This window comes from Lytechinus variegatus, chromosome 19, assembly GCF_018143015.1.
Source record: "Lytechinus variegatus isolate NC3 chromosome 19, Lvar_3.0, whole genome shotgun sequence".
NCBI classification, from domain to species: domain Eukaryota; kingdom Metazoa; phylum Echinodermata; class Echinoidea; order Temnopleuroida; family Toxopneustidae; genus Lytechinus; species Lytechinus variegatus.
In genome coordinates this window covers 16,395,605-16,422,083 of record NC_054758.1, presented here as the reverse complement: position 1 = coordinate 16,422,083, position 26,479 = coordinate 16,395,605, and the positions used below count along the sequence as shown (strand labels likewise).

Sequence of the window (26,479 nt, the reverse complement as noted above, 5' to 3'; positions counted from 1 at the left end):
GTAATGTGGAACTGAGTGATATACCAGTAAAGTATTTCAAATTTGACACGTTCTCTCATGGGCAACCAGTGTAAAGATTTCAGAACAGGTGGGTGTTTCATATAGCTGCACTCGACCCAGGTGAGGTGAATGGGTATCCGGTAGTATTTTTCCTTGAACGCTTTAGCGCCTATTAATATTGCGGCTCAGCTACAGCCGGGGTAATAATATGATACCAAGTATCAAAGCGCAGTTGAGTATATGCACATAATAACTGCGCTATATAAATGGACATATCATTATTATTATTATTATAAGAACGACTGGTGATTCTTTCTTTTGGAAATGGTATACACCATAGCGGGCGATAATTTAGCGCGTACGAAAGGATCACCAGTCGTTCTTAAAGTCGCTCTTAACTTATACGAACAGCTTTATGAAACGGCTCCCAGGCATGATATGGGTAAATTTGTTACGAAGGGTCACTATACGAGCAGCAGAATTTTTGTAGAATATAGGCCTATATACCAATTATCTCAACCCAGACAAAATACACGAGAGGCGAGTAAATGCGGTTTCCGTGGAGTTTAATAAAATTGTTTCTGAAAAGCATCTTCCAAATGATGTATACCGAAATGTAAAATGATGTGTCATCAAATAAAGCCAAAATAATATAATGCAACAATTAAAACATAATAATATAACCGTAAAGCCTCCTGAGATGTGTCATATGCGAAAAAATTAAAGTTATTCAACCAATCTCCTCAATTGAAAATTAAAACAGTCCATCCACATTCATGACAAAGACACCAGTTTGTCATGTTGGCCAAATGTGGGAAACGTAAAAATCCATCTGCAAAGCTACGAAGCAAAGATTCCCGTTTGCAACACGAGCTTATGCAGGAAAACTTTTAAAACAGAAACTAGTGCTCAGAAGCCCCACCAACGGCCCCGAACTAGAATGTGAACGAGGCAACGTTATAATGTTCGGTCCGAAATGGAATTCGCTGGTGGCCTCATCCAAATCGGGTGACGAACCAAGCCCCGTTCACATTATAACCTGAGGAGTGGAATATACGAAATTGGTCTGAATAACTGAAAATTATTATCTCAGGATGCCCATAATAAGTGAAGAATCATAATGTGACAGGAAAAGGCCGAGCTCCAGCAAGGGCGAAAACACCCCCCTGAACACCTGATGATAAATGAACTAAACTAACTGGTAGACCAAAGTAAAATTCAAAAAGTTATCCAAAAGTAGGTGAACAGGTTGGATGGAATTACCTTGCGGCCCACTTTGGGTGTGCGACCAGGCTTAAGGCCCGAAGCTCACATGCAGGTTAGAATGAATAACATGAAACAAAACATCTTGACGTTGAAAAATTAGTGGGGGTGACAAGGGGGCGGAGGAGGGAAAAATACAGGAAGTATGTTGCACAAAACAGGTGAATTGAGATAAAAGATGCTTTCCACTCGACTCTACGAAGAAGAATGCTAACTTGTTAGAAATTGGATTTTTCCCCCTCCCGAAATTAACACGTCAGCTGCTAACGCGACGTAGCATTTTTAGCCACGCCTCCTTGTGATGTCCGAACTACCAAAATTCACAACGCAACATTTTTTGGGCCACGCCTCCTCGTGAGGTCCGAAAAAATACCATATTTGGCATCGCAACATATCTCCACCAGGGCAAAGGAATTCGCCTGACCAGGCCCCTTCCTTGTAAACACCTGTTACGTACCGCTGGCGAGATATGTCGTTGTCCAGCTAGTCTGACCTGAGATAACCTCTCATTAACTCGCTTTGCGCGTTAAGAGGTATTATAGTTGATCATCTGATATTCAAAACCTGACACCACAAACCACAACCCATCACCGGCACTGGTGTACAGATGGGGGAGGCTTTGAAGGCCATGCCCCGAAAAGTTTTACGACCAAGTATTAAAAAAAATAGGAAAAGCAAAGAATGGGTAAGGAAAATGGTAAAATATGATACTATATTCTATGAATATTCATATAGAAATTTATTAGGGGCAAGCAGTGTTTTTTCCTAACATATTTTTAGATGACTTTGCGCATAATTAGATTGAATCGGTAATATACCAGAGAAGAATGGCAAAATACATGGATTTAGTAAATGATTGCCATGAAATTACTTAAAACGTTATCTATTCTTTGTTTCAGCAGTCTACTCCCATCTCCCTAGTTTGTTCCAGATCGAATTCACGATGGTGTCGGCTAGAACTTCATCTGCCATTTTCATTCTATTATGTAGTGTGGTACACAGTGCAATGGCTTATAGAGTCTGTAAGTATTCATTTCATTATAACATTTTTATTAAGAATAAAAAAACATGACTCAGCCGGTATGTATTTTTTACATCATGGCCCTGGCATAAAAATATACATAAGCATGATATTATCAAATATAAAACAATAACGTGTCAATAAAGAAATTACACGTGTCTATAAAGAAATTACAAATTTATCACAAAAACAATAAACATATTCATCATCATTCTAACATGTCTAACCTAACGTTAGGGTGAGAAACAAGAGAAAGCAAAGAGAGAGAAAAAACATTATAAAAAAAGGAAGGGGAGAGGAAGCGAGAAGGGGAAAGAATACGGAGAGGCCGGTCAATACTTGATTGATACCAAATATGTGATGACGATAGAAATCAACAGAATTAAAAATAATTGCAGTTAAACAAACGTTTGAAAACATCAAGGGATTTTTCATTCTGAATGTAAATGGTAAGTTATTCCAGACCAAGTCGTCAGCATACCTAAAGTGGCTAAAGTGGCCCTTAAAACATTCGAGCGTGGGCTTTGGTAAAACAACATTCAACATTCATTGGCAAGTCTAGTATTAAAAGATTGTCTATCAAAAACTATTTTCACGTCATTGCACATTGGGTCTGAGGCCTTTCCATGAATACTATATACAGAATACCAGCTACACAATAGTCACGTCTGATATCAAGGGTTTGCCACTTCATAAAATAATTATGTTGATTTTCAATTTCGAACAGCAACATGATTAATGATTGAAAACGAAATTACATTCTCAGAACACAAACACTCGAGAAACTGCTGAAAACCTCAAGATGCGACCTCGAGTCCCAGAAACTAACCAACAAGGCTCTTCTCACTCAACATGAGAATATTGCGGTGGAACTTTCTCAGCTTAAAAAAGACTCCGATGCCATGCAGCTCCAGTGCAATCGAGACAAGACAGCAATTGTTGAGAAAGAAGCCCAAATAGCTGATCTAAAGAGGTGCAAAGTCAAACTTCTTCGAGAACTAGCCACCATCAGATCTTCTAATGATCTCCTACACTCCCTCTGCCTCAGCAACAACATTGACACTACTGGTAAACTCCTGGACCCTCATATTCCCCCCGACCCATTTTTACAACCTCCAGAGTTCCAAGCGAAAGGAAGTCGTCCACCAGCTCGTATCAAACTTACTAATGACTTTGATGCTCTAGAAGATATTTTGACTATCTCAGACTCTGAATTGTCATCATCTGATTCTGACAGTCCTAATTCTCCTGATAGACCTGCGTATAAACCGAAGACCGATGGCCCCTTTACCGATGGTAATTCTAAACTGGCTCAACTGCCTGCAAGCAAGGTTCCTCAAAAAGACCATCAACCCAAACTGATCACCATATCCAAATCCAATGCAAGGCCTAAGAAGATAGCCGGGCCTGCCTCCTTTTTCTCATCAACTCTTGAGGACTGTGCCATTCCAAGTCGAGGACTGGAACCCGTAGCATCCCAATTAAATGACTCTTCTCGGTCCCCATATCGTAATACTAGCCGGGGTACCCAGAAATGGCATGATCCTGCTCGCAACAAGACCCAGAAGAAGCATACCAGATCCCCTCCGAATTCATCTGGTACCTCTCCCCCTCGTGACAGAAGTGGTCGCCCCCTTCCAAATCTTAGCGATTGGATTAATGCTAGCTCCGACGTCTGCACCAAACAAGATCCGTCATGCCTCTGGCTCACCCCCTTTGCTGAACCACCAACCCTCAAAGCTTCTACAACCTCAAGAAGAATCAAAACCTTCCGGAAGTAGATCTGACTGCAGCTCAGCTGATGACCAACACCAGACTTTACCCAATATGTCGACCGCTCCTGTCTCTCCGAAGAGGCTATCTACTGATCAGCTACAGACTTCTAGTCTAACCGCTGACCAAAATAAGGCAACGCCTATGGCGATACCAATCCTCTCAACTGACACTGGGCATGAAGATGACTCTGACAAGCTACACAGCCAGCTAAACCTAAAGCAGCAGATCTCCCTGCAGAGTTCCCAGCCCCCTGGAAACCCAAACAATGGTTGACTACCCCCCGCCCCACAGACGAATCACGCGATCCCCCGCACTTGCATACAATCTCACCCAACATGGAAGAGCTATTGATTGATGTCTCGGACAGCTTTTTACCCCTTCAAGCGTCTGTTGCTGATGAATACTCGACATTCAACCCAATCTCCTCTGGATTGAGATCCGGTGACGACCACCAATTCAACTCTAAGTCAAATGATCCTGTCTTCGCACAAAAGCAACACAAAACCCAACATGCCAGCAATCCAAGGAACCCTGACCAAACTTCTGGAGGCTGCCCAGAATCTCAACCTAAGACACCAGCAAGCATTCATCACACTACTCCATCCAAGCGACAAGCCCCTAAGCCCACCCAGATGGGTTTTCGGCATGGCCGCGGCACACATAGCCTTGCTGGAAAAGGCATACTTCCTGATAGCGACAACCCTCAATGTTCTGACGTATATCCCTCCAAGGTACCAGCATCCACTCGCTCAATGAGCACCCGCCTCCTTCACCATCAAATGATCGAATGCATAGAAGGGAGCATATCTCTCATACCAAGTCCACCCAACTCACCCTAGATCACAGAGGCCCCAACCACCGTATCCATAGAGAGTCAATACTTCCCAATGTCGTAAAATCACCAAAGGTATCCAATCTTACTATAGGCACATTCAATACAAGAGGGACCTCTACAATTATTCCTTTCCTCCAAGAAAAATTACTGACAACCGATATCTTAGCTATCCAAGAGCACTGGCTTATGGACACCCGACTGCTTTAACGATATTAGCCAGTCCCACATCGTGGTCAGCAAGCCCGCATCTCAAATGGCTGATGCTTTCTAACGACTCAATTCCAGAGGAAAGGGTGGAGTAGCACTCTTCATTCGAAAGGACTCAATACTCAGTCACAAAGAAATCCCATCGGAATCTTCCAGAATGCTAGCCGTACAAGTCAAACTCAAGGTGTCTAAAGAATCTCTGACAATGATTTGCTGTTATCTGCCGTGTTGAACATCGTTCAAAGACCAGGCTGACTACCACACTTGCCTTGCTTTAATAGCTCATATCAGATCTATCATACCTGACTCCTTCATCATTGTGGGTGACTTTAATGCAGACAACATGAACTCCTCTCCCACCAAGAAAACTGAGCATCTCCTCCAGAACTTCTTAGGACAAGAAGGCCTTTGCTACCTAAACTCTGAACTACACCATGATGGCTTCACCTATCAAACTGACGATGGCAGACAAAGATCTTACATTGATGGCTTTATCGTGCCCACTAGGGACTTGGCTCTGTATCAGAGTCTAACCATCACCGGAGAGGATCCTACCAACACATCCGACCATCTAATGGTACTGACTTACCGCCAACAAGCAATGACTCGGGATCATGTGCAACGAAACCTCAAAGATCACATGGCGAGCATGCAACCCCAGTGAGATTCATGACAAGTATACCCTTCCTTTTGAGAGATATGCCTTTCAGCTTTTCCAGAATCTGGATGATATTCTATTACTGGATAGAATAGATACAAAATATCTCCTATGCAGCTTAACTGAAGCAATGGTGGAGATATCTCTCTCACTACCTCACTGCTATCCGTCAACAAAGAAAAGAGGCAAGCCTGAGTGGTCCCCTGATGTTCAAGCTGCATACAACCAGGCTCAAAGAGCTTGGAGAGACTGGCGTTCTGAGAAACGACCTAAAGCAGGCCACTGCTACCATAAACATCTGCAAAGCAAAAAAGCCTTCCGGAGTTGCTTGAGGCAGGCTAGGGCCTCCCAAAAGATCTCACTATGAAAGCAGATAGAGAAGTCATCCCATTCTAATCAATCTCTGTTCCATCACCTAATCAAGAGGAATAAAGGCAGCAATTCTCATCAAACTCAAACGAACACCCTAGAATATGCTGACCAGATCTACCTTGATTCAGAAATTCTCAATGGATGGCACATCTACTTCTCTGATCTTGCACACGACCCATCCACTCTCCATCAATGCAGCCGAAGGGTATACTGCCACGATTGACACTCCTGCTGAGCAAGTAACTGAAGAAACTCCACCCCTTTCTACACGCTCAGTCTGGCATCTCAGCTCATTGGACCTCAGAGATGCCATCACTAGGCTGAAATCTGGAAAAGCTAGCGGCCCAGACAACATCAGCTCTGAGCATCTGAAACATCTTGGTGAAGTAGCCCGCAGGCTGCTGCTTGTCCTTCTTAATGCCATCCTACATCAAGGACACTGCCCTCAGCCACTGAAATCTGGCATCATACTTCCTTTTCATCAAAGGTAAAGGGAAGTGCAAAGAAGACCCTCGCAACTACCGTGGGATCACCCTTACATCTAGTATCTCAAAGTTGCTAGAGACGTGCCTTAAACCTCTTCTTGAATTCCAACCGTCCATCAAGGATATACCAGACCAGCTGCAATTTGGATTTAGAAGAGGATTCTCCTGCCAGCTCACAGCTTTATGTCTGCAACTGATCATCGAAGTTCAACAAGGGGAGAAAAGGCCTACCTACGTTGCCTTCCTAGATACTGAAAAGGCATTCGATAAAGTATGGCATCGAGGCTTGCTGAGCAAACTGAGAGCCGCTGAACCGGATCATTTCATTCTACGAACAATAGAGAGCCTGTATGATGGTATGGATAGCCTTGTCTACTGGGACGGCAAAGTCTCTCCTCCAATCCATATCCAGCAGGGTGTAAGGCAAGGCGGAGTGCTCTCTCCTTCTCTCTACACTCTTTTCATTGATGGACTTATCAAGACTCTTCGAGTCAAGAATCTTGGCTGCCATATCAATGGCCGGTATGCCATCTTGTCGATGATGTGGCACTTCTGAGCAACTCTGCAACAGAGCTTCAGGCGATGTTAGACACCACCTTCGCCTATTCACAGTGCTGGAGGTACAAGATCAACCCAACTAAAAGCGCTGTGGTGGTCATGCACCACAGAAGAAGAATGACACACAGACTGTCTGGAAGATGGGCGACTCCTCAATTTCCCGTAAGGATTGCCACGACCATCTGGGCATCCCCAAGTCTGGTACCCGCCTAGACCCCACCGACCAGATCATCTCGAGAGGCCTTAAGACATTTTATGCCCTTCATGGCACGGGTGCTCATACTCTGGGAATGATTCCAACACTGTCTTCTCATCTTTGGAACGTGTACTGCATCCCAAGAATGCTGTACGGTTCAGCTATCCTTCACTTCACCAAAGCCATGGAGTATAAGCTGGACAAGGCTCAGAACCATCTTTTCAAGAGAGTCCTTGGGATTCCCAATACTGCAGCTAACGAATGTGTCTTCCTGCTAACCGGTCTTCTTCCCATCAGTGCTAGAATAGACTATGAAAAGCTTCTGCTCTTAGGGCAACTTTTTAACCTAGATCAGATCAGGTTTGAGTATGGAACCTTCCTTCTAGCACTGCATGTCAACACACAAACAGTCAAGTCCCTTAGGTGTATTCTTCAGAAATATGGGCTACCACCACTTGAAGACCTACTTGTCAACCCCATCCCATATCGAGCTTGGAAGACCACCATCAATAAGGCCATCAACAATCATGTCCAAGCTCAGATGTTACAGGGAGCCACTTCCAAGCCTTCTCTTGTTTGCTGGACACTGAGGCCCTTCACTGATCCTTTGGATCTTTACCCCAAGGACACTCCCTCATCTATTATCAGACAAGCCTTGACTGTGAGAGCACAACTCCTAACATCAACATACCTTACCCAGTCCAGGCTCTGCAAAATTGGGAAGAAAACAGACCCAACGTGTGCCCTGTGTAAACTTGAAGAGGACACTACAGAGCATAGTCCTTGCCAAATGCCCACGTACCCTCCACCTACGCAACACTCTCTTAGACAAGATAAGGAATCTCGTAAATGATTTCCCCTCCTCAGCAACCTCCTTCAATACCAGCAATCCCTGCCAATTCACAGCAACTATCCTACTACCCCATCCCTCCCTCACCCGCTAAATGCCTTGATCCTAAAAGCTACCCTGCACTTCATCTTTAAGGTGCATGTCCTTTTCTTGTCTCTTAAACCTGTCAATTCTCAGTAACCTGCCTGTCTTTCAATCCCTGTGGACTTGACATTTACCAGACTAATTGACTCAATTTTTGCATTTGTACCTGCGGATCTCCGAACAGCCGAGGAACTGAAACGAGAGAGATCAATGGTGCAATCTTCAATGTCGACGAAAAAAAGCTGATGTTTTGTCGATCGTCTTTAAATTTCCCGCCTTTGTCATGTTTTTCCGCGTTTTGAAATAGCGATTTCAATCATGATTCAGGTTGCTGTTAAAATTGAAAATGGACATTGAACAAACCGTTAAGGCTATTGATATATCAATTAATGTTGCCTGTTTCTATACGTGCATCCCTTTTCTGTTAAATTTAAAAGTGTATTCCTATAGTAACAAGGCAAAAGCGATTTTCTGTCTCGCTCACTTATGAAAAAAAAACAGAAATATCGTGATTTGCGAGGGCATGCAACAGAATTGTATCAAAACTTCATTGTGAAATGACTGGGATGGAATAACGCTTGTCATAAAAGAATTGCACGTAAACTTTAATGTTGACCTGAAGATGAACTTTGACCTTACCATGAGACCTCTCACTGCAGCACATGATGCACGTCCCCCAAGTCCATCTACCATCCAAGTTTTGTTGAAAAGTAACTTCCGGTTGCGGAGTCAGGTGTCATACGAAAGTTTTGCATGTAAACTTTAACGTTGACTTGAAAATGACCTCTGATCTTACCATGTGACATCCGACTGCAGCATAACATGCACGTCCCCAAAGTCCATCTACCATCCAAGTTTGGTTGACAAGTGACTTACGGTTGCAGAGTTAGGTTTCATAAGAGAGTCTTGCATGTAAACTGTAACGTCAACCTGAAAATGACCTTTGATCTTACCATGTGACATCCGACTGCAGCATAACATGCACGTCCCCAAATCCCTTGCCTCAACTCTTATCCATTTTACATCACTCCCACCTATTTATCCGTTAATCACAATAGCTGTGATTTGGATCCATTCCCCCCCAAGAGAATACAATTGAGTTGATTTGTGCGGTTTATACACCATCAAAAAACATTATTTCACACCCTTCTGTAAGAAACATATTCATATTCACCATTGAAATGGAAATTATGGAATTATATTACAGGATTGAGACGTCACATAAATGAAAATTTGTAACTCTGTGATTCTTTGATTCTTCTAAGTTTCGATCCGACGGGGATGGGGTTTACCTGTACAATCATCCCGTAAATGTTTCGAGGGTATGACAAAAACAATTTATCTCCAGAAAAGAATCGATTCATTTATTAAAATACGTAAAATCAATACAAAATGGCAACACAAAAATCTATACAAAAAAAAGAAAAGAAAAAGAAAGAAAAACAAAATTCGTTCCCCAAATCAGTTAATCCTAAGTTGTTGTGGAGCGTTGTGGCCCAGTGGATTAGTCTCTGGACATTGAAACATAGGGTCGTGGGTTCGAATCCCAGCCATGGTGTAGTTTTTTCAGTAAGAAATTAATCCAAATTGTGCTGCACTCAACCCAGGTGAGGTGAATGGGTAGATGGCAGGAATTTATTCCTTGAAATGCCGAGCGCGTAAAAGCTGCTTGAGCTCCAGCCAGGGTAATAATATCCAAGTCCTTTGGAAGCGCATAGAGACGTAATCATAATGTGTTATGCGCTATACAAAAACTGGCTATCATTATTATTGTGTTTTTTTTTTTTTACTGTATATTGACAAGTCTGTTTTGGAAACAGTTAACGCACTTATCTGTATGTGATAATTCAACTTGCCGATATAGGGTAATTTCACGAGCCATGAATAAATGCATATATTTAGGCCCTTTCTAATTTTGATGGTGCATAAAAGCAATATTGTCTTTAATAACAACAAATGCATCTTATATGTTCGTACCAATCTAGCAGATGTTACACAGGTTGAGAATATAGCTACATCATTTTTTAATAACATAAATTTTCCCTTTTCTCTTTAGTGATATCAATCACTTATAGCAGGGTTTGCGATGAAGTCAATGACCAATTCATGTTTATAACACTCTTCAACCAAAAAATTATACACTCTAACTTACAGGGATTAGTAAAAATAAATCCATTACGGCTATGAATAGTGACCAGTCGATGTTAGGATTTAGAATTAATCCTTAATGGTTAGTATGTTAATAAATATGGATTTGAAAAGCTATCTGAACGATTTACATTTAAGTCTTTAAGGATTAAAATCCTAATATCGACTGGTCACTATTTACAGCCGTAATGGGTTTATTTTAAACCCCTGTCATCTAAAGAGTGCATTTTCCAAAATAAAATATACCTAAACTTCAAACTTCTGTGTTACAATGTTTGGTAAATAAATAGTGAAAGTTGACTACAATACTATGGCCTAGAAAGGGATTTTAGTGTGCTCTAAAGTGCGATTTTCGCATGTCAATTTCTTAAAAAGTCCCTACCATGCAAGGGGGGGGGGATACTTCCTCCCACACCCTCCCCCGCTTGGTTGCTTCGCTCCCTCTCCGGGACGCGAAATTATTTTCCCCACAGTAGTTCTGGAACCCAATATGAATATTCAAGACTTTAATTTTCGGAAAAAGAGTACGCAAATTTGTGTTCGTTTTGGGTCGTTCGCGTTGCATGCATGCCATGAATGGATCAGCACATCTCTTATTGCCGGACTTTGTCGTCCACGCGCATGCGTACTTTTATTTCAAAGACGCAAGTTGGGGTCCCGAAGTACTGTGGGGAAAAGAATTTTGCCACCTGGACACCAATCATACACCCTAATCGTCATAAGAAATCGACACCCATGCTTTGATCAAGTTTAATCAAGCCTTCACCAATATTTTTCTTTAACATTTCTTATTCAATCAAAACCGACTTACTACCAGGATAATCTTCCTCTTTGTTACCCTTTAGTTTCCATGATATATATTTTTTTTAATTATTTCAGATTACGATTCTTGGTATCTCTATGTCTGGATCCCTTTTTGTCTAATTATTGCGATTATCCGGGGCTGCTGCTATTACAACCGGAAGCGAGAACCGGAACAACGAATTGTCTACGTAGAAGGCGTCCCAGCGGATCAAACTCAGACAACGACAATCGACACTACGCAAGTTACTGCAGGAAGTGGCGTAGTGCTTCCACCGGAACAGGCACCACCCTATGGGCAGCATCAAGGACCTGTCATCAATTCGGCTTACACTCCGGGTCCTGGCAATGCGTATCCTCCACAGAACCAAGGAGTGGCGATGTACCCACCAGCCTCTGGGGCAAATGCCGCCTACCCTCCTCCTCCAGGGTACGTCGAGGCCGTCAAACTTCCCAACTACCAGTCAAGTTAGAAGTTATTCAACAAAAATATTGTTTTAAATTGATATCCCAGTACTAACGAAGCAGTCTTTAACCGGAAAGATGTAATGATCTTCGGGAACCTTGGAATTATCTGTTTAAGTAACCCCCAAATATATTTTCAAAAAAAAAAAAAAAAAAAATCGGCCGTATTCCACTAGCTCCTCCTTCAAACGGCTAATCCAAGCTTGGCCAGGTAAATGTTTCATAAAACCGTCCGTTAGTTGCGAGTGACTTTACGAACGGCTGGTGATAAATTGATATAAATCAAATTTTCATTGATGTTGATCTAGCGCCAAGGAAGGATCACCAATCGTTTGTAAAGTCGCTTGTAACTTTTTTGTATATTATAGAAGCTGCTTTATGAAACACCTACCAGGAATGAGGCCCTATTTCCACCCTAAATTCCTGTAACAAGTTAACCGTTGACATTACCAACAAAGGCAAGGAATCGTTCGAATCACACCACCACCCCATCTACGTCAGGGGTTGGGACCCACTTTCTTCATTTTTAAAAAGTTAGTGTTCTTGTCTATTTGTACAGTTTGTAAAGTATTTCTTCTACGATGGGGCCCTCCTAGCTATTCGCCACTGCATGCTTTTTTATACATTTTATCCCACTATTTATTGGGAATGATTCTGAGCTTGCACAAATGTCTCAATATACACCACCATATAAAGTTTAATTGGAACAAGAATAAATTTAAATAGCGCCCGCTTTGTCAGGCCACTTGATCTCCCCGACTGACCATAATTATCGCTTCCCACAAGAAAGGGAATTGCCTGGAGCTCTGGACTGTTAATAAAGTAAAAATGTCCGCTCTTTGAGGCGTACACATTAATTCCAATATAATTCCAACACAATACACTCACCGGGTTTAACTTAAAATCTTTTCTCGAAGACTCGAAATCATATCGGTATACGATGTACTTCTTTTAGCAAAAATTATAAGGCAATGTATGTGTACGTTTTAAAATTTTAAAGATGTGTATACATTAACAGGCAAAACCTAGCCAACGGTCGTTTCGAATGAATGCGGGAAAATTATGAAGCAATTTAATATCGAAAACTGAAAACATACGATCAAAATTTTGAAATATTGAAATGTCAAACATTCTCATTCTTACATAAATTGTGATATTCTATTGAGATATTAGCAAGGAGCTGATATTAGGCAGGGGCCGCGGAAACCGTGTACAAAAAACGTAAAAATGACCATATGATTGCAATTTTTGGCATGGTCAGCCCCCCCCCCCCCTTAGAATACCGAACCGCGGCCCGTGTTGGGTACGTACGGCGGTTAGGGTGCCGTGCCTTAACGTCTGAAAACATATTCTTTCTATATTGTATCATGATAATTTATATATTCCAGTGACATTTTGATGAAGAATAATTTGTTGCTCAGTTAGACAAAATCATCTTATTGAATAACGAAGTGCATGTGTGTGGAACCATGGACTCAACTTCGAATTCCATTTCGGTCACGTTATGCATATTACCGTTTCATGAAAATGTGAAATGGAAAAATATCATAAGGTTTATAATTCAAACCTGCATCATTAGAGGTCAAGTCCACACATAGGCGGCGGAAGCAGGCGGGGGGGGGGCGGGGGAAAGATCCCCCAAATTTGAGGTGTGGGAGGGGGACGACCCCCCCCCCTAAATTTTAGCTGATAACCTTTTTTTTGCTAGTCAATTTTGTTTCCTGCGTCCCCCTAAATTCTGGTGGACTCCCCTTAAAATGTCTCTTGTCCCCCCGAAAATTTAGGTTGATGACTTTTTTTTGCTTGTCAAATTTTTTGACATGTGGCCATCACAAAATTTCAGGTAGACCCCCCTAATTTGTTTGGCTTCCGCCGCCAATGAGTCCACATCAATAAAGAAAGATGTGAATGAATAAATAAAATATCAAACAATCATACCACTGACCAAAATGAAACAGAATTGAAGGTAAAACCAATTGCAACCTTTCAGTTTTAATGAATTTTATTTTAACAGAACGATTTATTATTAACTTTTTATTACATATGCTGCACAACCTGCAGATCAGTATGCCACTGGGAGAGCCGATGATATCACACTCATCATTCACTATAAACCACATATACCTTGTTTTTAATATGACAATCAAGGAAGTTCTTCATTGATTCATAAATCGTTGCAGCAATGGCAATTCCACATTTTCACACAAAATAACCAAACAATTTTTTCAATGTGAAAAGCATGCATATAAAATGTTATAATATGTTATGTAATATGCATGCACCCTCATTTACAGTTCGCATGTGTCTTACATATTTTACAGTTTTTTGTTAATATACTAATTTTTTTGAAAATTCATAACTGAATTTATTTAGCAGTTAGCTTAATCCTTGTTTGATTTTCTTTAAAAAAAAATTCAAATCAACATGTTGCAGGGGTGGACTTGACCTTTAATAACGTGGTTGGGTATACTTCCTGCCACACATTTATCCATCTCTAGCAGAAAAACATGTCTTTTAGTAAATCTTGTGAGCCTGATTTTCTTTGGTCTGTGTCACACTGTTCCTGTAGTGCAACTGTTTACTTCCAACATTTACTTTGGATGGATTTATTCAGTTTTGATATGTAGATTTTTTTTATTCGTAGGAGACTAAGGTGAAAGATTATGTTTCGGTAAAAAAAATTGAATAGATGAGGGTTGTGTATATTTCGGTATCCATGTGATTTCTATCTCATGTCAAACAGTCTAAGATATTAACCTTAAAAAGGTGTCTTTAGTTTGAATCTGTATCAATATTTTTTCTACCAATTCTTTTTAAAAATTATATTGCAAAAGGTGTTGATATAAAGTGGAGTGAATGTGTATATTAACGTAGATAAGCGCTGCATATTATCTCAGTCTAATATGCAATTATTTAACAATTGTTGGTTTGGTATATCAGCTGAAAGATGTCGTTGAATTCAGGTGCAAATAACAAAATATGCATATTTTACGATTTTTTTTTCATCAGATGAATACGTAATACGTATAAGCAAATTATTCATACTACATGATATTCTCATGATATTTGAAATCCTAGTCCAATTCCATTTAAAACCTTTACTTTTCTTATTTGCCTTTTCACATAGCTTACATTCTTTGTGGTTTTCACTTTTTAATGTATTTCATCTTTTTAATTTTATTTTTGTTATTTTTGTATGCATTTTTTTTACTTATTTATTTATTTATTATTCCTTTTTTGGTTGGGGGGGGGGGTGGAACTATAGTATCCCATCGCAGCACTTAGTAGACTTGTTACCTGCAAAAAAAGGGGTGAACGCTGCATTTTTTAGTACAAATGTCCCACTTGGCAAAAATGTTCCTTGAGTCAAAAGACAAGGATTCATCCAAAGAGACACGCTGTATCTATGCAAATAAGCAAGTAATTTGCATAAATTTGCATATTAGGTCGATTTAGTGAAACAAGTATTTAAGGATATATATTTAACCAGAACTGTCCTAAAATTGGAAATAAAGACTTAGGGTAAGAAAGGGAAAAAAATTGACATAAAATGATTGGGATATCCTTGTTCATTATTACCTAATTTACATGAATTACGCAAATTATAATTTAAAACAGAGTATTTTTTTCATGAATCCTAAACTATTTTATAAATAACAGCAATTAATACACAATGTCAACATTCTACATGAAAGAGAATATATTAGCGAAAAGGTCGATATGCTTCATGACAGTATTAGTGCCTTAATTTGCTTGGAAAGAGGGCAAATAATGTCAAAATGTATGACGTGATATTGCGCTAAAACGAGACCAAAACGACCTCTATGTCACAGTCACACTCACGAATCGGACAACAAAGCGATCAATGGTATGTCATTCGAGATATTCTCAACACAATAGCTTCCATCGGCTTCTCCTATCGCTTTTGTTGGTGTATCTGCCACACTGTAATCTATGGTATATACGGGCAAAATGCATTTCGGTATCGGTAAAACACTATTAATTTTGTTTTATTTGTTTCTAATTTGTTTCTCTTAGTGGAAAATGTACAGGAGTCATTGCTTTGCAGGTTACTGCTTTAATGAAGCTCTGGCACAGTAATCATGACGAATGTACCCCACCTCAATCCATATTTTAACTTTGTTAAATATATCTTTTGGAGACCCCGAAGTGGCAAAACTGCATTCCCCGCGGCATTCCCGCTACTTTACAAAACCAGTTTGACTTGTATTATCGACTTGGAAAAGACAGATGTATGAGACATCAGTCAACATGTTTCCTGAAGATTTTTTTTTTGGTTTATTTAAGCCTATATACGCCCACGGGAGCCCTCCGAATTTACCCCATCCCCTCCCCGTATTTCGACTTTAAATAAAAAATATCGTGTTTTAAAGCCATCGGCAAGGCAAATTGCGTTATGTGGTATAATAAAGCAACTTTTGTATCCATATTTTATATTTACATTCATCATTATTGATATTATTATAATTATTATTAATATTATTATTGTTCTGCCGTTTGTAATAGTGCTCTAGCACAGTAAAGGCTATAACCCAACAGGAGCATGCCTAGGATACCCTTTCCCCTTTTGGTTTTATGTATTAAAAATAGTTTATTGTCTTTAGAACTCTTAAAAGATTACTTTTGTTTGTATTGATATCTTGGAATAGATCGAGGAGAAAATACTCTACATTTGACATGTAGAAGAGCTGTGGTACATTGAAGAAAAGCCACACGTAAGCTCTAAAATACTCAAACCCCCTTTATTGGCGTTTATCTACATTTTCCACTCTCGACCCAGGTGTAGTAAATGGGTACCCGGAAGGAAGGAATTTCTTGAATGCTCGATCAGGGTAGCCGTGCCAAAGCCGGGGTAATAGTATGCACCGCTTAGAAAGATTTGTATTAAGCGCTATATAAATGTTGCATATTATTATTATCATTGTAATCATTATTAATATTAGGTGACTGCTGCATTTGTATTTAGAATGTTCATTTTAAGCGTAATTTTTTTTCATTGACCCTTGAAACTATCAAATGTCTCTGCATTCTACTTTTACTCAGAGCCATGAAATCATGGTATTATCTTTGTTTGTATATAAAGAACGTTCAATAAAATCACGTTTAAAACGCAACAGTTATTAGCCTTCCTTTCGTATTTCTTCAATTTCTCAAAAAGGAGTTTAAAATATTGTTTTACTATTCTACAGAAGCTTTGAAGTGGGACTTATCCCGCCAACTTGACTTCTGAAAAGCTGTATGTCAGCACCGCGATATACGTTGTCCAGCAGAAAGACGTTAGATAAATTTCATAGATATTGACATTCAAATGAATCAAGATAACCGAAAATATTGTTCTCATCAATGCATGGGACAATGTGCCCCATGATAACATGAATATACAAATATACGTTTTGATGAGAAGATGACATTTAGAAGTTCATGTTTACCACATGAAACGGGAATGGGGTAGTTGGTCGCACAAAAATATAATTATTTGTAAATGTAATCCCTCCAACATTTAATACATTTCTCTCATTTTCCAGCCTAATTGCTAATAACAACTAATTTTTGACCCCTTTATAGTAATTATAACAAATGTACACAAATGCACACCTCCATTATAGTACTCATGCACACGCCCACACCCACATTACTGATCCACACACATGCATACAAGTCCTCCCCACACATTACTCATGCACCCACACAATGCTCATGTACATACACACCCTCACCCACACTTTTTTAATGCACGTACACACCCTCATCTATTCATTTCTCATGCACATACACACCCACATTACTAATCCACACACATGCATACCCTACCTACCTACATATACCCATGCACAAACACACCCTCACCCACACATTACTCATGCACATACACACCCTCAACCACACATTACCCTTGCACATATACATCCTCGTTCACACACAACTCATGAACGTACAACCCCTCACCACACCTTTCTCATACACATACACACCCACATTACTAATCCCCCGCACGTGAATACACTACCTACCCACATAGTACTCATGCACACACACATCGTCACCCACACATTACTCATGCACATACATATCCTCGGCCACACATATTTCATGGACATACACTTATTCACCTACACAGTACTCAAATATATACACACCCTCACTCACACATTTCTCATGCACATACACACCCACATTAATAATCCCCCGCACGTAAATACACTACCTACCCACATAGTGCTCATGCACACACACACCCTGACTCACACATTTCTCATGCACATACACACCCACATTACTAATCCCCCGCACGTGAATACACTACCTACCCACATAGTACTCATGCACACACACATACACACCCACACATTTTTAATGCACATACATATCCTCGGCCACACATATTTCATAGACATACACTAATACCCCTTTCATAAACCCCATTAAAATGAATTAGGCGGCTAATAGCAGCATAATTTGGTCGTAAAATTGGAGGAGGACAAGAGTTATCCGCATTACTCTGATGCTGCTATTATCCGCATAATAGCAGTATCGGGACAAGATTTTGAGTTTATGAACGCATTTCCAAATAATGCGGATAATTGCCATGGTGCGGTCACAAGGTCACCCTTTTCCAACACAACCGCATCGGAGGGGGCGTGTCCAGTTGTCATGGCGATTATCCGCCTTTTTCAGGACGGGCGCTCGTAAAAATAATGCGGCTTATTTTCGGAGTTTATGAACGCAATTTTTATTGAATTATCCGCATTACTCTTAGGCGGCTAATTGGAGGATAGGTTTATGAAAAGGGTATTATAATTCAACTACACAATATTCAAGTACATACACACCCTCACTCACACATTTCTCATGCACATACATACCCGCATTACTAACCTCCCGCACGTGCACACACTACCTACCCACATAGTACTCATGCACACACACATCCTCACCCACACATTACTCATGCACATACACACCCTCAACCACACATTACCCTTGCACATATACATCCTCGCTCACACACATCTCATGAACATACACCCCCTCACCACACCTTTTACATGCACATACACACCTACATTACTAATCCCCCGCACGTGAATACACTACCTACCCACATAGTACTCATGCACACACACATCCTCACCCACACATTACCCATGCACATACACATCCTCGGCCACACATATTTCATGGACATACACTTATTCACCTACACAGTACTCAAGTACATACACATCCTAACTCACATATTTCTCATGCACATACACACCCACAATCCCCGTGCATGCATATAACAATACCTACCAACATAGTACTCATGCACATACACACCCTCAACCACACTTTACTCATGTACATACACATCCTCAGCACCCACACATATCTCATGGACATACACTCCCTCACTTACTCAATACTCATGTACATACACACCCACACATTTTTAATGCACGTACACACCCTCATCTATTAATTTCTCATGCACATACACACCCACATTACTAATCCACACACACGCATACCCTACCTACCTACACATTACCCATGCACAAACACACCGTCACCCACATATTACTCATGTACATTACTTATCCACACACAACCTACCCACACATTTATCATGCACATACACACCCACTTTACTAACCCCCGCACATGCATACACTACCTACCAACATAGTACTGTTGCACATACACACCCACACCATTAATCCACACACACACCCATACACAACCTACCCAATTACACATGCACATCACTACCTACCAACATAGTACTGTTGCACATACACACCCACACCATTAATCCACACACACCCATACACAACCTACCCAATTACACATGCACACCCTCACGTACCCATTAGTTATGATGACCCACACACACCCTCACACATGACTCATCATGCCCACAACCACTTGCACCGACGCTCACCTACACCAACCTTTACATATCCTTTCATCATTCCTTGTGATAAGTAGGCCTATACCACTTTCTCGATAGATGAAAGTCACTCAGGTCTCATGGCTGCATCTTTTCTTTCTAATGGACTCAAGCAATAATACTACCGGCACCGACAATGTGCGGTACCCTCTTCAATGTCATTCATGCAAAGTGGCTGCTGGGCCCACTATCAATTTGGCATAAAGAATCTTCGAGTATTTCTCTTTCATATTTCGAACGATACAATATGGATTTTCCTCCAGTTGAGAAAAATTCTCCTCGAATTCAAATCGAATCGTAAAGCGGATTATGTTTTTCAGAAAAGTATAATGACACTTCTTTTAATATTTTGTTTCTGATCACCATATGATGATTGTAAGCTGTATCTCTTTTACTGCTCGTACATGGTAACATGAAGGCCATACGCAGGAGAAAAAATATGATTTGGTGCAGAGGAAATTGATTTTTTTTAAATTTGCATTTAAAAGCTTTGTTTTTTGACGGAGAATAGAAGTCAATAACAGCTAAAATAATGAGTAATTAAAATGATCCTAGATGAATAATATTAATGCATTACCGAATGTTTTTTGCTTTATTCAGAAATCGGAACCTTAAAGTAAAAAAGAGTAAGTTATTTTTCTGTGTTTATCAGTTTAATTACGTTCATTCAACCCGTTTATGAAAGCAAAGTTTCCTCTAAAAGGTTTATAATCAGATTGCCAACCGGCTATAAACGTTAACATTTTTTATTCAAGCCATCGATAATGGGGATTTTTTTCCCAATGCAATAATGGCCTCGTGGGACATTTTGCCTTGGTAGCATTATAAAACTCCATTAATCAATAATTTGCGCATAATGCTCAAAAGACACGTCCTTCGCCCGGAAATGAGATAAAGAAATAAATGGAAAATGATTGCGTAGCGGTGGATTTGGCTATATGGACAGGGGCGTATCCAGGACTTACGGGGGATTTTTAAACCATCAATAACAGTGCCGTATTGTGTATCGTTATCTCACTGATCAAATAATGCGAGCGCGAAGAGCAAGTTTGAAATTCTTTAAAATTCAGACCTAAAAAGGGACATTATAAGCCTATTGACATATTGACCCCAAACAGGGACATAGGAACATTTTTTAAAGGAATTCATGAAGAGCATACATATCTCACCATAGTCGTGTAATGCGAGCGACAAGCCTGAGCGTTTGCGGATTTTGTAAGATTTACACTTACACACATGAAGCACTTTTTGTAGTCATTGCAATTATAAACAATACGTATTTCATTAATCAATTATTGCGAGCGCGAAGCGGGAGGTGATTTTTTTTTTAATTCAGGCCTGAAGAGTGGCATTTTACGCTTGTTCATAGGAAATCACTAAGATCATACGTATTTCATTTACCAAATGATGCGAGCGCGCAGCGCCACCTTAACATTTTTGATATTCAGACCAGAAAAAAGACGTTTTAATGACTGTTTTTTTTTTATTCATGAAGAGCAGACATATCTCACCAATCCACTAATACGAAGGTAAGCACGGACTGTAAGAGCATTCAGACCTTTAAAGGGGGATCACTTTAGGAAGTCATGAAAAAGAAGCCCGTGTCACTAAATATTAAAACAACAACTCGAAGTGTGAGGAAATATATTTGGTGTATATTGACTTGAAAACGGGATCTTTTAGTACAAGAGGATTATATTTTTCATTAAATAGACAATGCGAGCACCACGAAGGTTGAGCACAAAGATCCTAAGCAAATCATGTTTCATAAAGTTATGAAAAATATTTCTTATGTAATAAATTAGAATATTTATTATCTCCTTCCTCCATTTTATTTTGCCAGCGGATAGGGGGAGGGGGCACGTGGCCCATGTAGTTATGCCACTTATTAATAAAAAAATTGAAGCTTTTTCCTGTCGAAGAAAAATTTGGCAAGCACCTCCATCCCTGTCCTAAAGGGGACAGGGCTCATGCCCCTATCTCCCCTGGATCTAGAGTAGGATGTCTGAATATCATTCTAAATATCACACTGAGCTAGGCAGTGATGTAGTGATGCAAAATGAAACTATCATGGGTTGACATAAATAGGGTGGAATTTCAATTCCCCTACACAAATTTGATTCTCGCTTCAGCATGTTCAGAGCAGCGTTGTAATTGGCTGCGCCTCCCGCCCGAACGCAGTCACAGAGGTGGTAATTATTCTTTGCTAATGCCTGACGTATTTCATTCCATCCGATGCTCATCTGCACTTCTTCACCAGATTCTTCGTGTAGATAAGCAAGAGTGGATCAGTTCTTACCATGTTCATGCTGTTCACAATAATGGCGATAACTCAATGGATTAATCGCAGCGGTGATAATAAAAAATATTACCTGGTGCGTGAAGGGCATTAATTTTATTTCGGAATTTTAACGAGTATTTCTTAAACGAAAGAAATGGCTATCAACCGCGAGGTTTTCATATCATTCTATGCCATCCTGATATGCCTTGGTGTGCCAGGGAATGTCCTGATATTAGCTGGATACTCCAGAAAGAAAGTCAAGAATGGCACGGATATATTCATCATGGGCCTCGCAGCTGTGGATTTGTTCTCATCTTTCTTCATCATTGCCAAGTTCCGACCCTGGGTGAGAAGCAACAGCTTCTGCCAGTTTCAATTTTTCTTCACGGGGTGGATCGCCATGGCCCAGATGGCGGTGACACTGGCGATAAGCGTTGACCGCTTCTTCGCTGTTTGTCGGCCGATCCATCGCCGTCCTCGCGTCAAGACCGCCATCGCCGTCATAATTCTCTGCATCATCGGAACCGCGCTTCTTTATTCCCCAGTGTTAGCTGCCGTGCGCTATGAACCGACGATCAAGGACTGTATCTACCGCCAGGATTTGCAATGGTTCTTGAGCTATGACCGGTATGCTGTCCAGAGCTACATGGTAGTAACTCTCATCCTTGTTACCGCGGTGTATACCCGCATTGTCTTTGCGTTACGACGGCAGACAAAGGTCCGAACGGCTCTAACCGCCAGTGAGCCATCGCACACGAAATCAGACATGGAAGCTACCGCGACCATGCCTTCCCTAACCGGTAATAACACCGGTCAAGGTACATCAGGTTCTGGCTTGTCGACATCGACAGATCCAAAGCAGGCTGGACCATCCGATACCCTCCACAGAAATACGTCAGATGAAGACAATGTAGGGGAGCTCTTGACCATTACTAATACCGAAACCAACTTAAAGAATGAAGCAGTCAATCCTGCAAATCGAACTTATAGTACTGCGGTTGGATCACATCCTCTGGGTGAAAGGGTCTCTGTAGTAAACCCCGGAGCCGCTACCGCAACCGCCACTGCGGTAGATACAACCGCTTTGGGAAGACAGGGAGAGAATCGCCTGACGCTGATGCTTGGCTGGGTGACCGTGTTTTACGTCGTAAGTTGGCTTCCTGCCATTATAGGACGTTATCTCCCTGTTGAAGTACGTCGTGAATTCTTTAGTAGGTCAGATCTTCACCACACGCTTTACGCCATATGTTTCCGTTTCTACGAAATCAATTCAGCCATTAACTTTTTCATATATTGGCCTCTCAACAAGCGATTTCGACAGAATTGCAAAGACATTTTTATTCAAATCAAGAATTATAATTCTTAATGAAAAAGTGCATTGTATACGGTCGATCAGGACTGGATTTTTCAGACAATTCCCATTTCAATTTAATTTTGATTAACGTTCAGCGACCTGCATACCTTTTTCACATTATAGAAATATCGAAATATTCAGGAAATTTAGGAACAATTGATTTTGAGTAATATGATACAAATTTATGTTTGATGGTCAAATAGAAAGTCAGATTCAACTATAGAATTGAACTTGAAAGCGCTGAATTATAATCAAATTTGTTGCTTATATATATTTTTAATATAGCTTTTAGTTCAATTGATGCATGGTTTAGACCTATTCATTGTCCGGTAAGATTACATGAGTAATAATTATATAAACTACAATTACTCAAGTCATAGGTATAATATAGTCTCTTAATGGTGGCAGATTATCGTAAATTATAATAGGAAAATAGTTTTTGTTTAATTAGTGGACATCATTGCTTGGTAAGAATTTTGTTAGTTTGGAAAAATTAGTTTATTTTTTTCAATTTTTAATGGAACATTGCTGGTGCTGATCCGAGTTTAATCGCATAGTCGATTTTACTTAAATGTTTGTGGATTATATAAAAAGAATTATCTATTCCATTTCATTCTTATGGAAATCTTCATGTCAAACACTTGATTTGTTGAATTGGAAAGATTATTTGTCTTGTTGTGTTTTGACAAGGGCCATTTCATTATTTTAACCAAAAAAATAATCATTTTCTCCTCTAGCATGTCTAGTAAAGTATTAAACTGTGAGTATATACCATTTTTCATTGAACGCACACGAGTTGACAACATTTTTTTTACAAAAAAAGTATGAAGGGGTAACCGCTGTGCCAAATGCTAAAAGGGCGGATTGATTTTAATATCTCTGTTGATTAGAGTCGACCAGTGAGATGAGACGCTTTCCTGGTCTGACAGATCGGAAGTTGGAATCTACATGTATCATCTAGTCACGATTTCGACTCTTTCTCTTTTCGTCATGGATTAGATTAATAGCTAATATCAAATTTTAATGACAAAGAAATTGAGCTCCGAGATGGATTGACGTGTAGATAACAATTATAAGTAACTGGGCATTTGTAAGACGATTAAGACAGACACACATAGTCCGTATCTAAGCGCTTATAGGCTTTTACTATAACGTTATTCGTATTCAATGAGCTGAGGGGAAAAGTGGCTTTTTATTATAGTGTCACTCATGATTATGTTTTATTCTAGATCGCTGATCAAAGTATATGATCGCGAGACATGAATGACTCAGTAAAGCACATTAGACACCCCCTCCCCCGCCATGCCCGCCGGACACCCCTGTCATAAGAAAAGGAAGAGGAAGAAGAAAAAGAAGGAGGAGAAGGAGAAGAAGGAGAAGAGAAGGAAGAAGAAGAGGAGGAAGAAAAAGAGGAAGAAAAAGAGGGAGAAGAAGAAGAAGGCGAAGAAGAAGATGAAGAATAAGAAGAAAAAGAAGAAGAAGAAGGAGAAGAAGAAGATGATGAAGAAGAAGAAGAATGAGAAGAAGCAGAGGAAGGAGAAGAAGAGGAGAAGAAAGATGAAGAAGAAGAAAAAAAAAGAAGAAGAAAAATAGGAAGAAGAAGAGGAAGAATTTGTCGAAGAAGAAGAAAACGAAGAATAAGAAGAAGGAGGAGGAGTGGGATCACTAGGAATAAAATAGGAAAAGGTAAAGAAGATGAATGAATGAATCAGATATTTTACAATACTTCTATAACCATGATCACAGATACTCTGCCTAGCAGTTATTTTATGGAAATCTTACCCTTTGTCGGGCTTACCAATGGATATCTTACCACGCCTACAGAGAAGTCAAGAAAATCTTTCTCGTCAATTTTCTAAGAATTAAAAGCCGCTTCTTTACTTCATTTTTTAAAGTAATATGATCAATGCCCCGTCTTATTAAGAATTACGATTAATCCAATTTACTTCAACTGTATATGGAAATCCATCAATGCCATACCTTTTCTACAGGAAAGCTGCACAATGCCCTTTGTAAACAAGGAGTAAACTAAATTTTCAGATATAAAGATGAATGTATGAATATACATCATACCTAAAAAATATTTTGAACAAAGTTAATTTAATGTTAACGTTGGTGGTTTTCATAGTTTTGGCTCATTCGTCTCAATCGCATCTCTTAGAAAGACGGGCCCAGATCTACTTTTGCGTTTCATGTTTTTTCTCACGTTTGTATAAGGGAGTGAGTCCAATCATTTGGGCTGCCTTACAATTAATATGCGACAAACTTTCTAATAAAGATAAGATTTGCAATCAGTCCATGCACATTATAATCATATTTAAGCATGTCAAGTGGGTGTTTCTTTTTATGTTTCTAATGTAATCTTAAATATTCCAATCAGACTGAATTCATACACTGTATATAAATAAATAAACAAACAAATAAATATATATATAACGAGATGAGGACAACTCAAAATATGACGCAGGAAACCGTTCTTAGTTTTAGCTTTTGTCTTTATCAAGACCTTCGTCAGAAGCGGTCTGAAAGATACAAGGGGATACAACATCAAAGCTTGTCTTGCACATCAATGAATTATCATCAACTCTTCGTCAGTGCACATGATATGAAAAAAAGAGAGATAAATTAAAAATCCGTTTTTGAAACAGCTCGTAAAAATTAACGTCTGTTCATGGGCATACTGATTGTGAAACTTTCCTTTCGAAAAATCGATGCACTAAAAATGGAGGAAGCGAAACGTTAAAGACGCATGAAAAGATGCGTTACCATGACTGCAAAATAACAATGGCGAATCTCCGGCTCCAAAACAGGAAAATCTGAAAGGGCATCATCGCCAACAGCGTTCTATATTTCACATGACTATGAGTATATGGTTTGTGATTATCTCAACTCCATGAAACCCACTGTAGAATCTCTATTTATTGAAATTAATATTCCTGGTAGCAAAAATATGATATTTGGTGTAGTTTATAGACCCCCAAACTCAAATACGAATGACTTTCTAACTTACCTTTCCGAAACAACACATAATCTAGCTCTCGTTAATAAGGATGTAGTATTTATAATTGATTTTAACATTGATTTATTGAAACAGAGCAATATATCTCAAGATTTTCTTGAAACTTTTTTTTCGGCCTCCTTCTTGCCACTGATTTCTAGACCTACTCGTGT

The 26,479-nt window shown here is 39.8% G+C and overlaps 2 protein-coding genes across 3 annotated transcripts in view; both read left to right on the top strand.

Moving 5' to 3' along the window:
• Positions 1–11,848, top strand: part of LOC121405926 — a 38,425-nt gene extending 26,577 nt beyond the window's left edge. Inside the window, exons 2-3 of one of the 2 annotated variants that reach the window (XM_041596923.1) lie at positions 2,166–2,285; positions 11,333–11,848. In XM_041596923.1, coding sequence (XP_041452857.1) covers positions 2,207–2,285; positions 11,333–11,727 — 474 coding nt within the window. In that variant the 5' untranslated portion in view covers positions 2,166–2,206 and the 3' untranslated portion in view covers positions 11,728–11,848. Of the gene's footprint in view, positions 1–2,162; positions 2,286–11,332 lie in introns of both variants that reach the window. The other variant, XM_041596922.1, reaches the window with a different exon arrangement.
• A 10,260-nt stretch (positions 11,849–22,108) lies between these two features.
• Positions 22,109–23,320, top strand: LOC121406312 (gastrin/cholecystokinin type B receptor-like). The gene has a single exon (XM_041597324.1). It carries the CDS (start codon positions 22,109–22,111, stop codon positions 23,318–23,320), a length of 1,212 nt encoding a protein of 403 aa, XP_041453258.1.
• The last annotated feature ends 3,159 nt before the right edge of the window (positions 23,321–26,479 follow it).

Excerpts from the sequence above, each read along its gene's own strand:
- LOC121406312 (XM_041597324.1), top strand. The coding sequence starts at position 22,109 with ATGGCTATCAACCGCGAGGTTTTCATATCATTCTATGCCATCCTGATA.